At 56.1% G+C, this 19,588-nt stretch overlaps 1 protein-coding gene across 1 annotated transcript; it reads right to left on the reverse strand.

Annotated features, from left to right (window-relative positions):
* Positions 1–6,726: 6,726 nt before the first annotated feature.
* On the reverse strand, positions 6,727–19,302 carry AGT (angiotensinogen). Its single transcript, XM_008689537.2, has 5 exons — positions 19,220–19,302; positions 13,698–14,534; positions 10,021–10,288; positions 8,218–8,362; positions 6,727–7,454 (listed from the first exon to the last, which is right to left on the reverse strand). Exons 2-5 carry the CDS (start codon positions 14,524–14,526, stop codon positions 7,269–7,271), a joined length of 1,428 nt encoding a protein of 475 aa, XP_008687759.1. The 5' UTR covers positions 14,527–14,534; positions 19,220–19,302; the 3' UTR covers positions 6,727–7,268.
* Between the last annotated feature and the right edge of the window lie 286 nt (positions 19,303–19,588).

The following is a 19,588-nucleotide window of genomic DNA, read 5'->3' on the forward strand; positions in this document are numbered from 1 at the left end:
ATTCTCCCTCCAAGATATGAGCATCAGAACAGAGAAGCTGATAGTCCAGGTCTGGAGCCCCAGGCTCGGCCTGGGCTCAGTAGCACTGCGTTCTGGGCTCATTTCAGGAGAGCTACACGCTTGGGGTCCAGATACCGATTTCCAGGCTGAAGAAACAATCTTTAGTTAAAAGCAGAAAGTTCCAGAATGCTTATCCCTGGCTTCCCCAGAATGTCTCTGTTAATGTGTGTTCTGTTAGTTAGATTTGCCTTGAATCATAATTGAACAAAGTTTAAAGACGAAACAATCTATTTATACAGTAAACTAGAAATATTTTTTACTTTAGAACATGAGAGTGAAAAAGCCGTCTCAGCACAGGAGACGTGTCTCTGGCCCGTGTGATGTGGTGCCCGGAGGCCGTGCGCAAGTTGGTGGGGGTGCTCCCCGCGGTCATTCAGGGACCCCGGCTGCCTGCCAGCCGCCACCTCCATCCTGTGGCTTCCGCGTTCGCCGAGGGGGACTTTCTGTGTCGGTTCCCTGGCTGTTGTAACAAATTATCGCAAATGTGGTGGCTTAAAACAGCAGAGTTCTGTTCTCTCAGAGTTCTGGAGGCAGAAGTCCCGATGCGGTATCGCGGGGCCCCGTCTGCGGGCTCTATGGAGACAGTCCTCCTTGCCTTTCCCACCTCCCCTCGTGGCTCCAGGGGTCCCTCGGCTCATGTTAGCACAGCTCAGTCTCTGCCTCCATCTTCCCACGGCCTCCTGCCCTTCTCTCACAGGAACCCTGTCCTTGGACTTCGGATCCACCTGCTTAATCCGGGAGGGTCTCCTCATGAGATCCCGAACCTAACTGTGTTTGCAGAGGTCCCTTTGCCAAGTAAGGTCCCCGTGCACCAGGCACGGTTCCGGGGCTTCCGCTGTGGGCAGCCCTTCTGGGGGCCACCATTCGGTCTCCCCGTCTGCTGCAGCCAGCTGGGGAAGGAGAAGCACATGGCGGGCTGCGCCAGGGGGTGGTTGTAGCCCCGCGTGGGAGAGCACACCACCCTTCCACACATTCCGTGTCTGGAGCTCAGCCACGTGGGGGCTGGAAATTGGTCTGGCTGTGTGTCCAGGAGGAAGAGAAGAAAATAGATTTGGGGGCTTCTTTAGAGACGCACCTCGATCTCTTGTTGGGAGTCTTTACTGGTAAGTCTTCCAGCTCCCCGGAGCTACTACATGGAGTTGCCCTCCGAGAGCCACTCGGCCACCAAGGCGCGTGTGGAAAAGGCTGCCCCCGGGCCTCGGGCCTCTCTCGGTGGCCTAAAGCAGGGCAGCTCGGGGCCGCAGGGCTTGGGGTGCTCAGCGTTGCCCTGCCTTCAGGCCAGCAACAGCCCTGGCGGCGCAGTAACGGGCAGACCTGACCCTGCTGCCACTGAGACCTTCCCGCTCAAGTTTCTGTTCCAGAACTCGAGAGGGTGACGGACTGCAGACGAGCGAGTGGTAGATTCTTAAGCCGGGTCTGCGGGGGGTTCTTCGCTGCAGGCACCCTTTATTTTCGCAGTGCCTGGCGTCCCGATACACAAGACAGACCCCTCCCCGTGGCCGCCCGACAGCGCAGATGGAGGCTGCCCGCCGTGGGAGAAAGCGGCCCTCTCCCCGTCCGTCTCCTCCTGCCTCAGGGTCAGCCGCTCTGAAGGAGACGCCGTCACTGACCCGTGCGGACGTCCCCGCAGCGCCCGCCTCCCTGGACTGGCCGCTGGGCGTCGTGTGGGACGGCGGCGGAGGCTGGGCGGGCGCTCCCTCCCCGTGCTCCACCCAGCCTTGTTCTCGCTTACACACTGAGTCTCAGAACACCCGGGATTCTCCTCTTGTGCCCGCTCTCCTTAATGTGGGACTGAGTGTGTCATTAGTCTTCGAGGTGGCGTTTCGATTGTTAAGGAGCCCAGCCTGATGCACTCTCCCACCTTGAGCAACTGATCAAGGCCGGGGGCGGAAACGGCGCGGTGTGGACACTGGCCAACAGCAGTGTCGGATCCCAGAGGAAGGGGAACCGAGCCCTGTGTGGACAGTGGCCAGGCCCCGGCACAGGAGGCCCCAGAGCCTGGCGACTCTGGTTTGAGTTTGGAGGCGGGGGTGCCAAGGAGGCCAGAACGTGGGGGGCAGAGTGTGGACAGGAGGTGGCTCCCGTTATGTAGCTGGGTGCTGATGAGCCACTGGTGTGGGCAGGAGCCTATCGAGGCGAGGAAAGGGTCCCCAGTAAGGAGCGGGTAGAACAATCTTCCGAGCTCGACGGGCCCAGGAATAGTGGGTGTTCCCACGGGCCGGGATGGAAGGGCTCTGACAGCGGCCACGAGTAGGGTCCTCAGGGGGCTATGGCCTCAGGGGTGGCCCCAAATTAGCCTAACCAAAGGCTGGTCTCCACCCACTTCACAAAGCTTACAAGCAAGCCTCAGAGGATAACTTTTTGGGTAACTCAACAGAAGTGTGGAGCAACTTGCATGCAGGGAGGTGGGCTACGGGACCCCGACTTCCTTGAAGTGACGGAGTGACTGACATTCGAAACCCACGGTGTTTGAGCGTCTCTCAGAGGCACCCTGAACGTCTGCTCATTCTGCAGCTTTAAAAATCATGTGGCAGGGGCGCCTGGGTGGCTCAGTCGGTAAAGCGTCTGCCTTCGGCCTAGGTCATGATCTCAGGGTCCTGGGATCGAGCCCTGCATTGGGCTCACCGCTCAGCAGAGTCTGTCCCTCTCCCTCCGCCCCTCCCCCTGCTGGTGCTCTCTCTGTGTCTCTCTCAAATAAATAAATAAAATATTTTTTTAAGTCACATGGCAAACCTGTGTCCACACAAAAACCTGTACACGGATGTTTATAGCAGCTTTTATTCATAATTGCCAAAAACTATTGGAAGCAACCAAGTTGTCCTGCAGTATGTGGATGGACAAACCAAAGGGTGGCCCATCCAGACAATGGAATGTCATTGGGGGCTAAGAAGAAATGAGCTATCAAGCCATGAAAAGATACGGAGGGATCCTAAATTCATATGGCTAAGAGAAAGAAGCCGACCTGAAAAGACTGCATACTGTAGGATGCTAGCTGTACGACCTTCTGGAAAAGAATGACTGTCTATGGAGAGAGTAAAAGGATCTGTGGTGCCAGGAGGTGTGGGGGATGAATCAATAGGGGGAGCACAGAAGATTTTTAGGACACCTACTAGCCTATGAGAACTCTGTACTTTCTGTTCAATTTTGTTGTGAGCCTGAAATTACTCTTAAAAAATAAATTCTAGGAGGAAAAAAAAATCACATGGAATGATATTCAAATCCAAAATCTGTCCAAAGCCTTCAGTACATGTTTCAGAGATCCGAGCTTTTCAGATTTTAGAAAGGTAACGTGGTTTCCCTCCTGGGTACCATGGGCCACGTGGAACAGCACCTGCTAAACAAACACATGTATCTTCCTGCAGCAAATGCAGGACTCTTGGCACTTCTATAAACTTCCGTAATGTAAGCATCTTCAGCAGCCTCGTGTCTGTTCAGGCTGGGGTTTGCTGCCAAATGCATAACAAACAAAAATCATTTCGTTTTGTCTAAACTCGGTAGGATTTGGGCTCTGATGAGCTTTCTCGGTGGGCAGGGAGGCACCCGGGCCACCGTCCCTGCAGGCCCCACACATGCCCAGGCTGGAGATGAGCAGAGCTGCTGAATCATTCCCTTGTCTATGGGGGGGGGGGGTGCACTTTGCAATCCCAGGAAGACTTAGAATTCAGGGAAGAATGGTTTAAGAGAAACAGACCCCCAGAACTGATATATTTGTGTTAAGCAATCTGCAAAATGTTGGTATTTTGTATCCTGGTAACAACCTGACCCACTTCCCATTTATAAAGGAGCCGGAGGACAAAGAACAGCCGTGGGCCGGTTGGCAACATCGCACTCCTAGCAACTGCTGGCAGCCGCCCGAGCCCCAGCAGCCCCAGCAGCCGGCTCAGCGGGAGACGTGCGCTGGTCCCTCCAGCTGCTTTCTGAAATGAAGTGGAGAACACCAGTGTTCTCGTCCTCTGGCTGCAGCGTGACCGTGCTGTCCCGTGTCACCATGAGCAACTTCAAGACCACGGTTCACGAGGCAGGATGATGTCAGCGGCAGTGCCTCAGTTTCCCTGCCGGCACCCATGTGGGAAGGGCTGTGCTGGGGGTCGGGGGAACAGCTCTGAACCCACAGTGCACACATATATAGAGACCGCTTCTCGTCTGCAGTTGTTTCAGGAAATCACAGGAGAAGCTGTCATGGTTACAGTTCTGATTGAAGATGTGTCATCCCCCCAAGGGCAGGAATCCAAGAGCTGGCGCCACTGGCTGAGGCCCCAGCCCTTCTAGAAGCCTCTGCCAGGAGGGGGATTCCGTGCCAGCCCTAACCCTAACCGTAATGTCCAGGGTGCATTTGCGGGCCCCCTGGGAAAATGCAGATGCTGACCCCAGGGCCTGGATGGGGCTTGAGGCTCTGCGTCTCTAACACGCTCCACAGGCCATGCTGAGCGCACCTGCTTCCTGAATGTCCAATTCTCCCCAGAGACTTGGCATCTAGTAGTCGTTCCAAAAAGCCCAAACCAGAGAGGAGCTGGGTGCCAGCTTCTGCCCCACACTGAGCCCCTGAGGGAAGAGGGGCCCAGGGAACGCAAAGCATGGTGGACAATAAACCCGGCAGGGTCAGGCCCTGGGGTCAGGGCTGCTGCGGGAGCAGAGTGTCTGCCAGCGGTGGAAAGGGGGGCCCTGATTAGCGCCCACGGTGCGTTAATGCGTGGCGGGGAGGGCTCAGGATGTCTGGATTGCTGCCTTGTCAAAGTGACCACGCAAAGCACAGGTGCTGTGTTGTGTTTATCCCCCCGCGGGCCCATATCGCTCAGGCTGGTGTCCTGGGAGGTCTGGGGGTTTGCGGGGAATGTGCACACCTTGCTCAGGCTCCTTCACTGTCTGAAGGAGGCAGCCAGCCTCATGCATTAGAACTTTCAAGCCTCCATCCATAGCCATGTGACGTGCCTGGGGCCTCCTTGTGCAGCCAGAAAGCACAGGCTGATCTGAGGAAAGGGGAGCAGGGGGAGGCGGCCAGGAACTGAAATGATCCCCAGCAGAGAGCTTCACCTGCAGCTTTAAAGACAGGGCTGGGTGCTGCTGCACCCCAAAACGCTTACAAACTCGAGACCCTTCCCAGAAGCTTCCCCTGGGACATTTCACCTGCTCTGCTCCCCAGTTCCCAGCCCGGCCCCTGTAAGGTCAGCGGTTCTCTTTAATGGATGGGGGAGCACGAGCCCTTGAAGACGATCCCAAAGGGGAGACTCTTGAAGAGCCTGGAATGTGGGGGGAGCAGCCTTGAGGGTCCCCCAACGATACCGTTAGGAGACTTGCTTGAGCGCGTGTGCCATGCTGTTGCACGTTTCCTGTTGCTGTAACACGTGACCACACGGGTAGTGGCTTACAGCAGCACATGTGGATTCTCTTACGGTTCTGAGGCCAGAAGTCAAAGATGGATCTCACTGATCAAAGTCACGGGGTTGGCCAGGCAGTGCTCCCTCTGGAGTCTCTGGGGGAGGCTCCTTTTCCTGCTGAAGGTTATGGAACCGGACTTCCAGACAGGGTAGAGGTCATGACGTTTTTATGGACTGACTGCCATTAAAACGGTGGCGGCTATTTCTCATTTATTCGTTCAGGTATTTCCCACTTTGCACAGAAAAGCAGGGAGGCCCAGAGAAGGGAAGTCACCTGCTCCGGGTCACAGTAAGTGTCGGAGATGGGCTTCCAGCCCGTCCATCCTGGAATCCATGCTCCTAAGCGCCCACCGTGCTGCCCCTCACGCGCCTGGCCCAGCTGTCCCCTGGACATCGGAGCGGGGGGTTGAGCCACACTAGCTGGGCGCTCGGGAACGTGAAGGGGGCACTGGGGTTCGGAGGGCATTGCAGGCCTGCCTCGTCCTCACAACACACTCCATCCCCTCTGGACCTTGGGCAGCACAGTCGTCATGCAAGTAGAACACAGATGCTTCTGCTCACACCACGGAAACCGCACACGGGAGAGAACTGGCTCAATGCAGCATTGGTCATCCCCACTCTCACCTCTGGGTGACTGTCCAGCTGCCATGTGCCCCCGGGCCCTCGTCGGTGGGCGCCATGGTCCATAGCCTGCCTAGTTATTTAAGTGTCTAAGGAGGGAGCCAGGGAAGGCGCTTTATGTATGTCAGGAAATGTCTTCACTGTCGTCAGCAACAGCGATCCGACCCTGTGTCCCCGGAAGGGAAGTCATGCCCGTCGGCCCCGTTCCTTCCCATCTGCAAGTCGGGGCATGGGAGCCTCCCACACACCCACCTGCCGCTTAGGGATGGAAATGTCCAGAAGCAAACATCTCCAAATGATGGCTAAGTACCAGCCCTCACCTTCCATGGAAATTCCACCCAAAAGACAGCTCAAAGCCCTAGGAAGAACTTGGTGTGTATGGTCTGTTAGCCAAATGGTAGGTTTTGTTTTGCTGCTAAGTGACAGAATTTTTCTTTTTTTTTTTTTAAGATTTTATTTATCTATTTATTTGATTGATTTTATTTATTTATTTATTGAGAGAGCGTGCACGCAAGCGAGAGCAGGAGTGGGGGCAGGGGCAGCCACAGAGAGAGAAGCAGACTCCCCACCGAGCAGGGAGCCCCACACGAGACTCGATCCCAGGACCCTGAGATCACGACCTGAGCCGAAGGCAGATGCTCAACCGACTGAGCCACCTAGGTGCCCCAAGAATTTTTCTTTTTTGTTTATTGTTGCAAGACATGTATTAATAACACAGGGATAATCAGCCATGGCATTATATTCTAACGTAAATTCAGACACTTGTGTGTTTCAGAGATCCCAGTATCCTGGTAAAGAAGACCTGGAAACCAACCAAAGTTAAGGCATCAGGGGGGACGGCAGCTGGTCCGCTCGTATTCCCTAACCGAACTTACACCCAGGGCAGTGAAAACTGTAACTGTAAAACCCAATTTCTGTTCTCTGATAAAAGGGACACAATTTTTGGTTTCACCAACCAGTTGGTCTGTTCAGACTTTCTCCTGAACGGTGTCCTGTGCTAAACTCTGGCTCCTGGCCCCCCCCCACGTGGCCCGAGATAAACCCAAGAACCCGGAGGCCTCCTGCCCGCAGGTTCTGCTGCTCATTAGATGGAGGAGACCGGCTTCTTTCCAGCTCCAGGCTGACTCACGGGGAGGCAGAGTGACAAATCAGCATTGCTGTGGCAGCTGCCCTTGCCTCGGTGACAGCTGCATCTCGGGGGCGGGCCAGGCCTCACACCGTGCTCAGCGGGTTGGCCACACGGCCCAGGAAGTGGAGGGCAGTGGAGTCTTGCTCGTAAATGGCGAACAGGAACGGGCGGCTCAGGGTCACCTCCAGGGGCCCATCCGGCTGCGGGGCAGACTCTGTGGGCTGCTCTCCCTCGTCTGCTTTTAGTTCCAAAAGGATGCTATTCAGCACCTGCAAAGCAGCAAACGTTGGGATGGCTCCCGAAGGCCCTCCAGGCCCAGGGAGAGGGTGCAGGACAGCTGTGTCTCCAGCCTGCCCGCACCACGTATGCCCCTCGGTGTAGACGACTCCCACTCGGCCCAACTCACGACAGCTCCTCCCCAAACTGTCTCTCCAACCCACCGGTCCCCACTTTCCACCTTGCTGTCCAGGGCAGGACCCCGGGCCCCTCGGCTGTGGTCCACCAGTGCCTGGGTCATCCCACTCATTTAGCAAGAGGGCCCATGCCCCCCAACAGTGATCTCCGAGGCCAGAACTGTGCGTGGCCCCTCCCCAGTACCCAGCGCAGCGCCCGGCACATCCAGGCACCCCAGCTGCAGAGATGCATTGTTCCACGTGGCAGAAGGACAGTCTGTCTACTGCTGGGCGTTCCCTGTCAGCCCTGCCGAGAGCTGACGCTGGGCACTTACTCCCATGGCCTGAGTCCTGACCCTGCTGTGGGTTCTGGGAAGGACCGCAAGGCTAGGCCAGGCTGGGCAGAGCCAAGGACACATGGTGGGGAAGGGTTTGCTGCTCTCCACCTGTCCCCGGAAAGCCCCGGAAGTTCTGGTCATTTCTTTCCCACCCTGGGTGCACACCCACCTAGCCATGCTTTCCTCCCCTCCTCTCCTGCCTGCCTCCCAGAAGCTCCCTCCATGCCCCAACTGTCTACGCCTCCCACCCTGTGAACACACAGAATCCACTCGGGCCCAAAGAGACACCGCCGGCACAGTACCTTTCCAACTCTGAGATTGTCCTCACTGATTTTGCCCAGGTTCGCCTCGGCGCCCAGCAGGGTGGGCAGCTTGGCCTGGGCAAGCAGGTCCTGCAGGTCGTAGGAGGCTCTCAGTGTCAGCTGGGGCATGGTCAGGCGGATGGCCCTGAGGGGACGATCACGCTTAGGAAGGTCCCGGGTGGCTCCCCCTGGGAGGCCCTGGGGCCCCCTCACCCAGCTAGGCTGTCTCGGGAAAAGTCCGTCAGCAAGAAATACAGCAAACAACTTGCATGTCCTTGGGAATGCTGTGAGAAGGATGTAATTTAGAGCACTGCTCTCTGGGGGTTTGACGATGACTTGTCTGTTCTTCGTTCTACTACGGTTTTCGGTTGGCTGCATTGAAGCTGTATTACCTGGATAATTGTAAAATGCTATTCTCTGAAATAATGTATCGTGTCTTACTAGCCACCTTTCAATGGAGTTCTTGACATAGAAACCCCCGTGGAGGGGAGAGCGATGGGAGGAATGTCCCGTCACTCTCCGTGCTGGCCATGCTGCTTACGTCAACTCGGCTGACCTTCCTGTAGGACCTCTGCCTTCCTTGGGCATCCCTGAGAGCCCGTGGATGTTTCCGGGGACATACCAAACCTTCGCAAGAGTTACAGTACACCCACGTCCACAGCAGCATTATTCGCAATAGCCAACAGGTGGAAGCGACCCAAGTGTCCATTGATGGATGAGTGGATAAACGAAACGTGTCTGTCCATGTAATGGAGTATTAGCCGTCAGAGGAAGGAAATCCTGACCCATGCTGCCACATGGATGAACCCTGAGGACATCATGCTAAGCGAAATAAGCCCGCCACAAAAGGACAAATGCTGTATGAGTTCCCTCACCTGAGGTCCTGGGACAGACACATTCACAGAGACTGGAAGTCGAATGGCCGAGGCCAGGGGCTGGGGGAGGGGGAACGGGGAGTTCGTGTTTCCGTTTGGGAAGACGACAACATTCTGGAGACGGGTGGTGGCGAGGGACACGCAGCCATGTGGGTGCTTCATGCCACTGAACCGTGCGCTTACAGACGGTTCGCGGTAAGCATGACGTGATGGGTTTAGAGCCACCACAACAAAGACTGATTTTAAAAGGAGCGTCGCCCTCCTGAGGCCAGTGCGCCCCTGAGTGCCTTCTCGGGGCAGGTTTCCGGACCCCACTGCTCTGGGCCGGGGATGCGGGTCAAGTGCAGCACCCCAGCGGAGGGGAACGGCTTTCTTCCCGCCATAGCTGGAAAGAGGAGCAAAGCACTGGGGCAGCAAAGTGGGGAGTTCTGGAGTCAGGGACAGCTCCCCGTCCCCCAGACCTCTCAGAGGGGTCCAAACCCTTCTGGGACGCCAGTCCCCAACAAGCTCTTGGAATGCAGCAGATTGTGGGAGGGAGCACTGGTGGGGGGGCGGTGGCACGACAAAGGTCCCCATTCAGGACAGGCTGAAATGCAGTCCTTCAAAACCAGTGGGTAAGCCCAAGCCCACGGAAAGCACACTCCCCACTCCTTTACCTCTCCTGCGCCCAGAAAGAGACGGTACCTGGAGAGCTAGGTCCGTGGATGGATGGATGCAGGGGTGATGCGTGAACGCACCGGCCTTCTGCCCCCGGAACAGCAGGGTCACCTGGGCCTTCCCCGTCCTGTGCCCAGGGCTCAGCCATCACCCGCCCATCTGCTCACCCCACGTCCGTCCCCTCCCACCCTGCGTGGAGGGATGGGCCCAGCTCCCCACTTTCCAGGGGGAGCAGCCCCCGAGGGGCCAGGTGGTGTCCCAGGAGCCATACCGGGGAGACAGGTTCTTCAGCCACGTCAGGAAGTTGTGCTGGAAGGTGAGGGCCTCCACCTGCTGCAGGTCCGAGGCGCCGTGGGGCTGGACCAGCAGCAGGCAGGCGTTCTTGCTGAGGGGCACACGGGTCAGGGACAGGTTGTTCTGGGCGTCGCTCCAGTGCTGGAAGGTGCCCGTGCCCGAGATCATGGGGACCGACACCGAGGTGGCGTTGTCCACCCAGAAGTCCTGCAGCCCCGGCAGCAGGGAGAACCCCTTCAGCTTTCCTGGAGACCCAGAAAGGAGACAAGGAGGGACGGGCAGCTGAGGCAGGGGCAGGCGTGTGTGCTCAGTGCTGGGGACACCGAGGAGCAGAGCCGAAGCCCAGCCTGTGCCCCAGCCTCGCCCCGCAACGTCCCAGGCCACGGGGCCTTTCCCCGCCCCAGCACTGCCCCAGAGCTTCACAGCCCTACCCAGGACCCCAAGGGCCGGACGAGTCTTCCTCCTGCAAAACCTGACTGTTTGAGTTCACTTGGGTGACACCAACTGCCCGTGTTGAAGACATTTTACACACCAGGTGCCACTCTGAGATTTTACACCTGTCACCTTAAGGCCCACAAAGGAAACCAGAACACTTAGGGAACTTAGGCCACTACGAAGTGACTGGGTAAACTCACCCCAGATCTGTCCTGGCCCAAAACCTGCGATCCGCCATGCTCACTGGCTTCTTTTTTTTAATAAATTTAATTGTTTTAGAGAAGTTAGGTTCATAGCAAAATTTAGAGGAAGGTGTAGAGCTTTCTCGCATACCCACCAGTCCCACATGCACAGCCTCCCGCACTATCAACACCCCCACCGGAGTGGGACATCTGTTAACACTGATGACCCTACAGGGACACATCATTGTCACCCAGAGTCCAGGGTTGACATTAGGGCTCACTCTCGGGGCCGTACGATCTATGGGGCTGGACAGATGTGCGGTGACCTGTATCCACCAACCACAGTGTCACCCGGACCAGCTTCACGGCCCTACGCATCCTCGGGGCGCGCTCGCTTCTCAATCTGTGAGCTGTGACAGTCTCCCCTTCTCAAGTCAGGACGCAGAGCTGAGCACACCTGTCTTGCAATGCGGGCGCCACGTCTCAGGCCTCCGTGCTGCCCAGGACAGACATACAACCTGGTGTGGCCAGTGGCTCCGAGCAAAGCGCTCCGTGCGAGCTCGCCCTGGGCCCTTGGGGCGGGGGTGAGCCCTGTCTGGTGCCCTCCCTGACGGGGCTGTGCAGGTGGAGGCGGAGGGGAGCGGCCAGCTGGCTCTGCTGTCATGGGAGAAGGGGCAGACGCCTGCTGAAGGCCCTGTCCCTGGGGGTCTGTCCATGACTGCAGCCCCTGGCACAGCCCCTCCCTCTGCGCTCTTCTCAGTCACCTTGAGTGCCTAGTCACACATGGTGGGGCTGTTTCTGGGAGGAGAAGGTGGGGGTGAGTCTGTCACAGAGCAGCTCCTGGGTGCTGGCCACCTGGGTGTCTGAGGAGAGGCAGGTTAAAGACCCAGGGTGCCCTTTCCCTGGAGCAGAGGTCTCCAAGGTGTCAGGGTGGGGGCTGGAGGGACAGGTCCTCCAGGAGGGGAGGGGAGGGGGTGGACAGGCTGCCTTCCCAGGGCCTGGTCTGATGAGAAGGGACGGGCAGAGCCACAGTGACCTTCGTCCCAGGCTCCCTGGGGAGGGCCTCAGCGTTGGCCCACCAGGTCTGGCCAGGGACTTGTTAATTAGGGGAAGAAAGGACGAAATCTTTTCTCACCAAAACAGAAAGATGTGAGAATCTGAAACAGAGGTGGCTTCCCCGTCCCGCCCACTCCGCTGAAAACACAGCACACTCCTCGTCCAGAGGTTAAGTAAACCTCTCAGGGTTAAGTCAACTGGTGGTGTGGAAGCTGCCAGAGCCAGCGCCAGCTCGGGACGACCGCAGGGTCTGGGCAAAGGGCGCCCTGTGGCTCAGGGGCTCCCATTCCCGAGCCTTCGCCAGTCGGGAACATCCAGCTGTCCGCTGAGGTCGTGGTACTAGAACGTCATTACCAAAGGGCAGCTTAGAGCTCCTCAGACAGCCTGCGGCTTCATGAGCGGGCACGCGGTGGTGGGCAGGGAGGGGCTGTGCAGCTCTGTCTGGTGGAAACTGAGGCACGGAAAGGTCAGGGAGCAAGATCAGAGGGTGGTACATGGTGGGGCTGGCCCAGCATCCAGGCACCTGTGGCTCTCTTGCTCTCTCGCCTTTTTTGGGGCACGACTTTCTCAAGGAACTCTCCTCCTGGGGCTCCTCTTAGGAACGGCAGGCTGAGCGTACGAGTCCCCAGTCCCCCCCGGGGTACGGTCACCCTCAGCTGGAGGCCGCCTGTGCTGAGCTCTGCTCCCACGACCTGTCGGCAGTCCTGGGTCTCTATCATCTTCCTCCTGCACCCAAAACGGGCTGGAGGTCCTTCCCCTTGGCGGTTTACAGACTTCCGGGATGGCTTCAGAGTAAGAAAATAGTCATGCTGTCTCTGGTTTCATCTTTGGCCTGCTGTCTCCCTTGGCTCGCGAGCGCACCCTCCCCGGCCCACCCATCAGTGTGCAGAGCCACGACCTCAGCACGTGTCCCCCGGTCAGTGTGCCTGTTGCGTCACCGTCCCGGGACCCTCCCTGCCTCCAATGCACACAGCCCCGGCTGCCCGGATGACCTCTGAGCAGAACATTTTGCCTGCTCCAGCACCCACCACCCTTCCCAGCATCCCATTCCAAAATCTGGCCCGACCCATCTCTAGGGCCCTGCCTTCCACTGGTCACATCCACTCCGAGCTCTGGCCAACCCCAGGCGCACTTGCTCTGGTTCCTGTCCCTGAACTCGCCGGCCTTTGCTCACACATTTGTTCTCCTACAGCACTTCTCCCCTCACCGCCCCCAGGCCTCTGTCCTCTCTCCAGGGACCCTCCCTCCTTCAAGTGCTTGGCCCCCCCAGGGCACTTCTACTTAGAGCTCTGTAGCTGGGGGCATTTGCCTATGGGATCTATCTCCCCTCTTGAGCTTGAATAGGCAACCTGGGGTCTGGACCTGTGCATCCTTCCTCCCTGGCCCCTCTGAGCCGCCCAGCTCAGGGGCATGCACGTAGTAAATCTTCAACGATCAGTTGTTGAATGAGCAAACTATCTTTGCAGGGATTGGGGGTGGGGTGGTAATGACCCCTCCCAACATGAAAGTGCTGTAAGCAAACAATTTGGTTATTTTTGCATGAACTTTGACCTTCTCAAGAAGCAAGAACCCCTCCCTCCTGAGGGCGGAGCTGGACCACAGGGCCGGGAGGGGTGGGTTTGGATCCTAGGACCCCCACTTGCGGCTGTGCCATCTTGAGGAAGTCACTGTGTTTTCTTCTAGAGGTAGTAACGCCTCTTCACCACATCACAAGAGGATTAAATGATCAGAGTACAAGGATGTACTATAGAAGCTGCACATAGTAGGGCAGCAGGTAGAGAGATGGGTACTCATCCAAGGAGTCCACCGGGCAGCTACTTCCGGCTCCTTGAGAGCGGCTCCCAGGTACTTCCTCATGTTCGCCACCCTGCCCATCTCCAAGGCCCGGACCTGCTGAGCTGAATGCTGGACATGAAGCCCACAGACGAAGAACTGGGACCCTCTGGCACCAGCCCAGGGACACCCACGGGGCTTGCCTTACCTTGGAAGTGGACGTAGGTGTTGAAAAGTAGGGTGCTGTCTGGGCTGACTCCTGACACGGGTCTGTCCATTTTCCACCCTGTCACTGCCTGCATGAACCTGTTTATCTTCTCAGCAGCAAGATCCGGGTCGGTGGACAAGTCCAGAGAGCGCGGGAGGGTGACGGGAGCAAAGGGAGCCAGGCCCCGCACAAAGGGCTGCTTCAGACGCAGGCCAGGGGCTGTGAACAGGCCCAGCACCGTGGAGAGGAGCAGTGTGGACTGGCCGCCAGCCCCTCCCTGGGCGACCAGAAGGCCCTGGATGGTGTGCAGGGCGGAGAGGACCTTGTGGCCATCCAGCCGGGAGGTGCAGCCCTGGTCCTCCCCGGGGACCCCCAGGAACGCCTGCAGTCTGCTGGCCGTGGGGTCCAGCGCACCCAGGTAGAGAGAGGCCAGGGTGCCAAAGAGAGTCGTTGGGGACAGCACGGTCCCGCTGGCCGTGCTGCAGGACTCGCTCAGCATCCTGTACATGTGGAAACCCAGGAAGTTGAGCATCATCCCCACTTTCGCTGCCCGCATCCTGTCGTCCTCCTGCAGCTTCTCAGTGGCCAGCGCCAGCTGCTCTCGAAGGGCCTCCTCGTCCACAGGGGACGTCTTGGCCTGAATCGGGACCGGCGTGAAGGTCAGGGCCTTGGGCGTCTCCGCACTGGATTTCTCCAGCTGCTCACAGCTGCTCTTGCTGTAGACGAGGAGGTGGAAAGGGTGTATGTACACCCGGTCCGCAGCGGCCAGGCCGGCCCAGGCCAGGAGACAGAGGACGGTGGCCCCCAGGCTCACCCCAGCAGCAGCCATCTCTGTACCTGAAACATCATTCCATGAAGGGCGACAGATTACTAAGTGAGTAAGTGCCCTCCAGCCAGACTTCTAGCTGTTCCCATATTCCCTGCGGTCCCTGAATCCAGGAGAAATGTACCCCAGTCTACACATTTCGAAGAGAAGCAATAGATTCAAAGCTCTGAGGAAAATACCTCTGTGATCCACTACACACTGTGATGGGCTGAGCTGTGCCTTTACAGGGCCTATTTCGGGGTCGGTTTTGATATTAAGACAGTTGTAGATTTTACGAAACACGAAACTGTCCATTACACCAAGTAAAAACATACACAAATGTTTTCACAAAATACTATAAGTGCTTCTCTTCGAGAATATGTGAATGGCTGATATTATTTTTACCTTGTGCTAATCAGTGATACTATGCTTTAGTCAACAGTTATGTGTTTAATAAAGAATAATATGGGTGGCTCAATCACTTAAGTGTCTGCCTTCGGCTTGGGTCATGATCCTGGGGTCCTGGGATCAAACCCCGTGTCGGGCTCCTTGCTTGGAGGGAGTCTGCTTCTCCCTGTCCCTCTGCCAACCTCCCACCGCGTTCGTGCTCACACTCTCTCTCTCTCAAATAAATAAATCTTTTTTTTTAAAGAGTAATATGAAAACATTTAATCTTATTTTTAAAGAAACTTTAATTTTAAAATTAAAAAAATTTTGCCTGTTGCCTTAAAGTTTTTAACTTCGTATGTTGATGTCCTTAATCCCACTCCCTCAAAATGCACTATATTGGGAGATAGAGTCTTTAAAGAGGTAATTTAGGTTCAGTGAGGTCATCGGGATGGGCCCTCATCCAATCTGCCTGGTGTCCGTCTTAGAAGAGGACAATAGGACACAGACACACAGACGGAAGACCCTGGGAAGACAGGGAGAAGACGGCCATCCACAAGCCAAGGAGAGAGACCTGAGAAGAAGCCAACCCTGCCGACACCTCAAGCTTGGACTTGGAGCCGGTATGTGATGAGAACGTTATCCCAGAAGGAGCACATCAGTTCTTGTCGCCTCCGTAATCGTGAGAGAACAGATCTCTGTCGTTGAAGTGACCCAGTCTGTGGGACTTTGATAAGGCCACCTGAGCAAACGCATGCATTCACAGGCCTCTGGCCGTGAGTTTTCACTGAGAAAACCAACCGTGGAGCAGATGGCAAGTCTTCAGGAAGCCCCCTAGCCCCAGGGAAGGTGGGAAACCAGTTTGGACTACAGGACTAACACACACAGAGGTTTTGCCCATGTTATAAGTTGGCCTGGCAAGAAAGATCGCACCGTGTAGTATTGACCAGGAAATGTACCTGATTTCCCAGACAGGGTGCATGATTTAAGAATACAGATATTCTAACTGGGTAGTATGTGACAGTTCCCAGAAGCCCCTGCCCAGAGATTACCCTGTCTAGTCCCTGCGCTATTCATAGGAGGAGGGAAGGGCTTCAACTCTCTGCAGACACAGAAAGGGGAATTCTGAGGCCTGAGGAAAAGTTCCCAAGGTCACACAGCAAGCGTGTAACAGACGTAATTCAGACCTGCGTTTATCCCCGCCGGTCAGTCCCAGCCCCGGTTCCCACTGGTCTCACCTGGCAAGATTTAGTGACTGTGGAAGTCCATCCCACCCCCAGAGATGTCAAACTGGCCCTGGGGTGTGGCCCGGGAATGGGATTTTCAGCCTCCCCGAGGCCCTAACAGGCAGCTGGCATCGAGCACCAGAGGCTCAGCCTGAAGCCCTGGGGTTTCTACCTGTCCCAGCACCCCAAACCAGCCGGCAACTATTTCCTGCAGGGTGGAACCCCAATGGAGCTCGACACCAGCCCCACCAACAGCCTGATGGCCCTGGTCAGCGCTGGGACCGGGTATAGATTGTTGTAATGACTTCCCAGGTAACTCTACGAAGCCAGGAGTAGAACAATCTTCTGCCCTTGACGTGGTCTCTGGGGTTGGCGGGAGGCTCTCCAGCACCCTTCTCTAGAGCCCTGGGAGTCTGCTCCAGCCTCCGCTCTCGCCAACAGCACACAGAGTAGCCTGAGATCCTGGAAGACAACGTTCTTGGGCTGGGTCTGCTAACTCATTCCACTGTCTAACTCTCTGCATTTGTAGGAGATCCATGTTCGTTGTAGGGGTTCATTCGGTTCCAATCATTTCAGCGATATCTCACTCATTTCTGGTGAAGACGTGGACTGTATTATCAACTCACTTCGCACTCCCTCCTCATCGTCGCTCATCCCCCTGACCTACCACCACAGGCCAGGCATCCCTGGAGCGGAGGTATGTCTCCACTAACTCGAGGTCACCTTGACACCTCCGTCTTTCCTGCACACCTATGCACACCCAGTTGTCCCCTTCTACCGGCACTCTGCACTCCTCTCCTGGGTCTGGTAACCTGCACCCACTTTCAACTTAAAAGCACTGTGTGTTTAGTTCTGCTCTGGTCATCAATTACCAAAGAAACTTTGACTTCTGACCTCAGCCACCACGTCACCCTCTTCCCTGTGCATTTGACTCAATCCGCTGTTCTTGTGAGAAGCCACATGACATACAAAAATGGAACAGAAAATTCTCCTTCCTGTCCAGACAGGCCTCGGTTGCCAGCTCATGGCTCATGTAAAAAGTCAAATCATGGGGTGCCTGGGTGGCACAGCAGTTAAGCGTCTGCCTTCGGCTCAGGGCGTGATCCCAGTGTTATGGGATCGAGCCCCACATCAGTCTCCTCCGCTATGAGCCTGCTTCTTCCTCTCCCACTCCCCCTGCTTGTGTTCCCTCTCTCGCTGGCTGTCTCTATCTCTGTCAAATAAATAAACAAAACCTTTAAAAAAAAAAGTCAAATCGTGCTGAGTTTTCAGGGGAAACTTGGAGAAGCCGAGGGCTGGAGAAATCGTGCAGTAATGGCACCCAGTCCCGGGTTGGGGCCCTGCAGGTAAGGACAGTCCCCTCCCTGCTTTGCCAGTCCCTTGCGGGGCAGGCACTGACTCAGGTGAAGCAATTTCACAGATCATTGTCAGGACAGAGTCTGCTGTTGCTCTCAGCCTGGATGGGTGGCTGCTGCACTGGCTGGTCCTAACTCAGCACACAGCGGGGTCTCCAAATAAACGGGGGCTCCAGGCCCCTGTGGATCTGCCCTCCTCCACCACCCCTGCTCAGTCTCCCTCTCCACCTTCCTGCTTCTCGGTATCCCTACCCCTCGTGGTTCCGTGGCTTCGTGAAATGGTGACACCGGCAGCCGACACTGTTCTAATGCCTGTCATTGCCAGGCAGTGTTCTAGTGCTTTCCATGAACCAACTCGTCTCATCCTCCTAAGGCTTCTGTGACACCCCATTTCACACTGCAACTGTCCCCCACCACTCCTGCCACCCTGAACTCACTTACCCCGCTTTACTTCCTTTTACCACGGCACTGACCACCTTCTGACCTTATACATAATTAATTCTTATATATTTATTTATGTTTACTGTTTATTGCCTGTCTCTTCCCACGTGAAGGCAAACCCCACGAGAGCGGGGTCCTTGCTCTCTTTTTCTCGCTGAGATAGATAGATAGATAGATAGATAGATAGATAGATGATAGAGAGATAGATAGATGATAGATAGATAGATGATATATAGATGATAGATAGATAGATAGATGATAGATAGATAGATAGATAGATAGATAGATAGATAGAGAGAGAGAGAGAGAGATAGATGATAGATAGACACCACATTTACAGAAATGTTCCTGAGACATACTCGGTACTTGATAAGTAATTGTTAAGTTGACTAATTAATGCTGTTTTGCAGATGAACAGAGAAGTTTCATGACTTGCTCAAGGTCACACAGCTGAGTGAAAGACAGAATCAGGATTCAGACCCAGAACCCCTGATGCCATAGTCCATAGACTTCAGCACCCACCTATAGTGCCTCTTGAACAAAATAATAAGAATCTGTTTTTTTATTTTCTCCTGAGTTTAGAAAGCACTTTCACATTATACTAGCTCTCTTAATTTATACCATAGTTCACAAGCAAGGGAGGCTAAGCATTGCTATTTGTCCCATTTTATAGATGAGCAAACCAAGGCTCAGGGAGACAAAGCGATGAGTTGAGTGCACAGACCCAAACCTCAAACCAGGACCAGAAGCAGCACTGTGTCAGGCGAGGCAGAGGGAGACAGAAGCAGGCCACTCCTCCCCTGAGCCTCTGGGGACGCAGCCCCGGGGTAACTGAGTCTGCTCCCCCACCCCCCTCCCAGCTCCAGCACCTGCACAACAGCTTCGTGTGTCCCACCGACTAGAAGAGACCCAGTGGACTCTAGGCCACCGTGGCTCTGCTCCCGTGCCAGCCCCTGAGGACCCGGCCCGGCTCAGAGGCAGTGGGAGGACCCGGCCACCGTGCCCTACTGCTGGGGAGGGGCAGTTCCTCTGTTAAGACCTGGGGTGGGCCAAGGGGGAGGACAGTGTGTGAGAGGACGTCCACTGGGACGGGAGGGGAGAGACATTCTCTGCGTCGTCTTCAATAGAGATCCCCCTGCAGCACACGTCACCCCTGACCCCTGGCTTCTGGCTCCCAGCAGCTTTTCCCACCTCCCCCCAGAGACCCCTTAGCTTCTACTCCCAGCAGATAACTCAGCTGCCCTGAGAGAGATGGGGAGGGGGTAACAGTGAGGCAGGAGTGTGGATGGAGAGGGACTCCCCGCTTACCTTCTGCTCAAGTTCCCAAAACAAAAGCAGCCTCTTCCCCTGGCTGGGCCACCGAGGCCCTATTTATAACAGAGGGGTGGGGATGGAGCCGTTCCCAGACCATTCTGTGCCCAAGCTGGGGAGGAGGGAGGTGACATCACTTGGCCTGACCATGGGGGCGGGGGCCTCAGGCAGCCAGGCCTGACTGGGGGACAGGAGCCAGAGCAACTCTCAGGCTGGGACTCCTTCCAGGAAGTCAGGGTGATCGATACACACTTTCAGTGCTGAACAGAATAAGCCGGTGTGCTGTGAAGTTACACATTTACCCAAGCTCACCGGCACTGGGGCCGCGGTGATGGACACGGGCGTGTCCCACGTAGGTGTGTGTAA

Source organism: Ursus maritimus, unplaced genomic scaffold (assembly GCF_017311325.1).
Source record: "Ursus maritimus isolate PB19 unplaced genomic scaffold, ASM1731132v1 scaffold_7, whole genome shotgun sequence".
Lineage (NCBI taxonomy): Eukaryota > Metazoa > Chordata > Mammalia > Carnivora > Ursidae > Ursus > Ursus maritimus.

Bases quoted from the DNA above. Each gene is read 5' to 3' on its own strand.
- AGT (XM_008689537.2), bottom strand. From the start codon at position 14,526: ATGGCTGCTGCTGGGGTGAGCCTGGGGGCCACCGTCCTCTGTCTCCTG. The intron at 10,289-13,697 runs GTAAGGCAAGCC...CTGGGTCTCCAG, and splicing joins CACCTACGTCCACTTCCAAG to GAAAGCTGAAGGGGTTCTCC. The intron at 8,363-10,020 runs GTATGGCTCCTG...TCGTCCCCTCAG, and splicing joins CTGAAGAACCTGTCTCCCCG to GGCCATCCGCCTGACCATGC.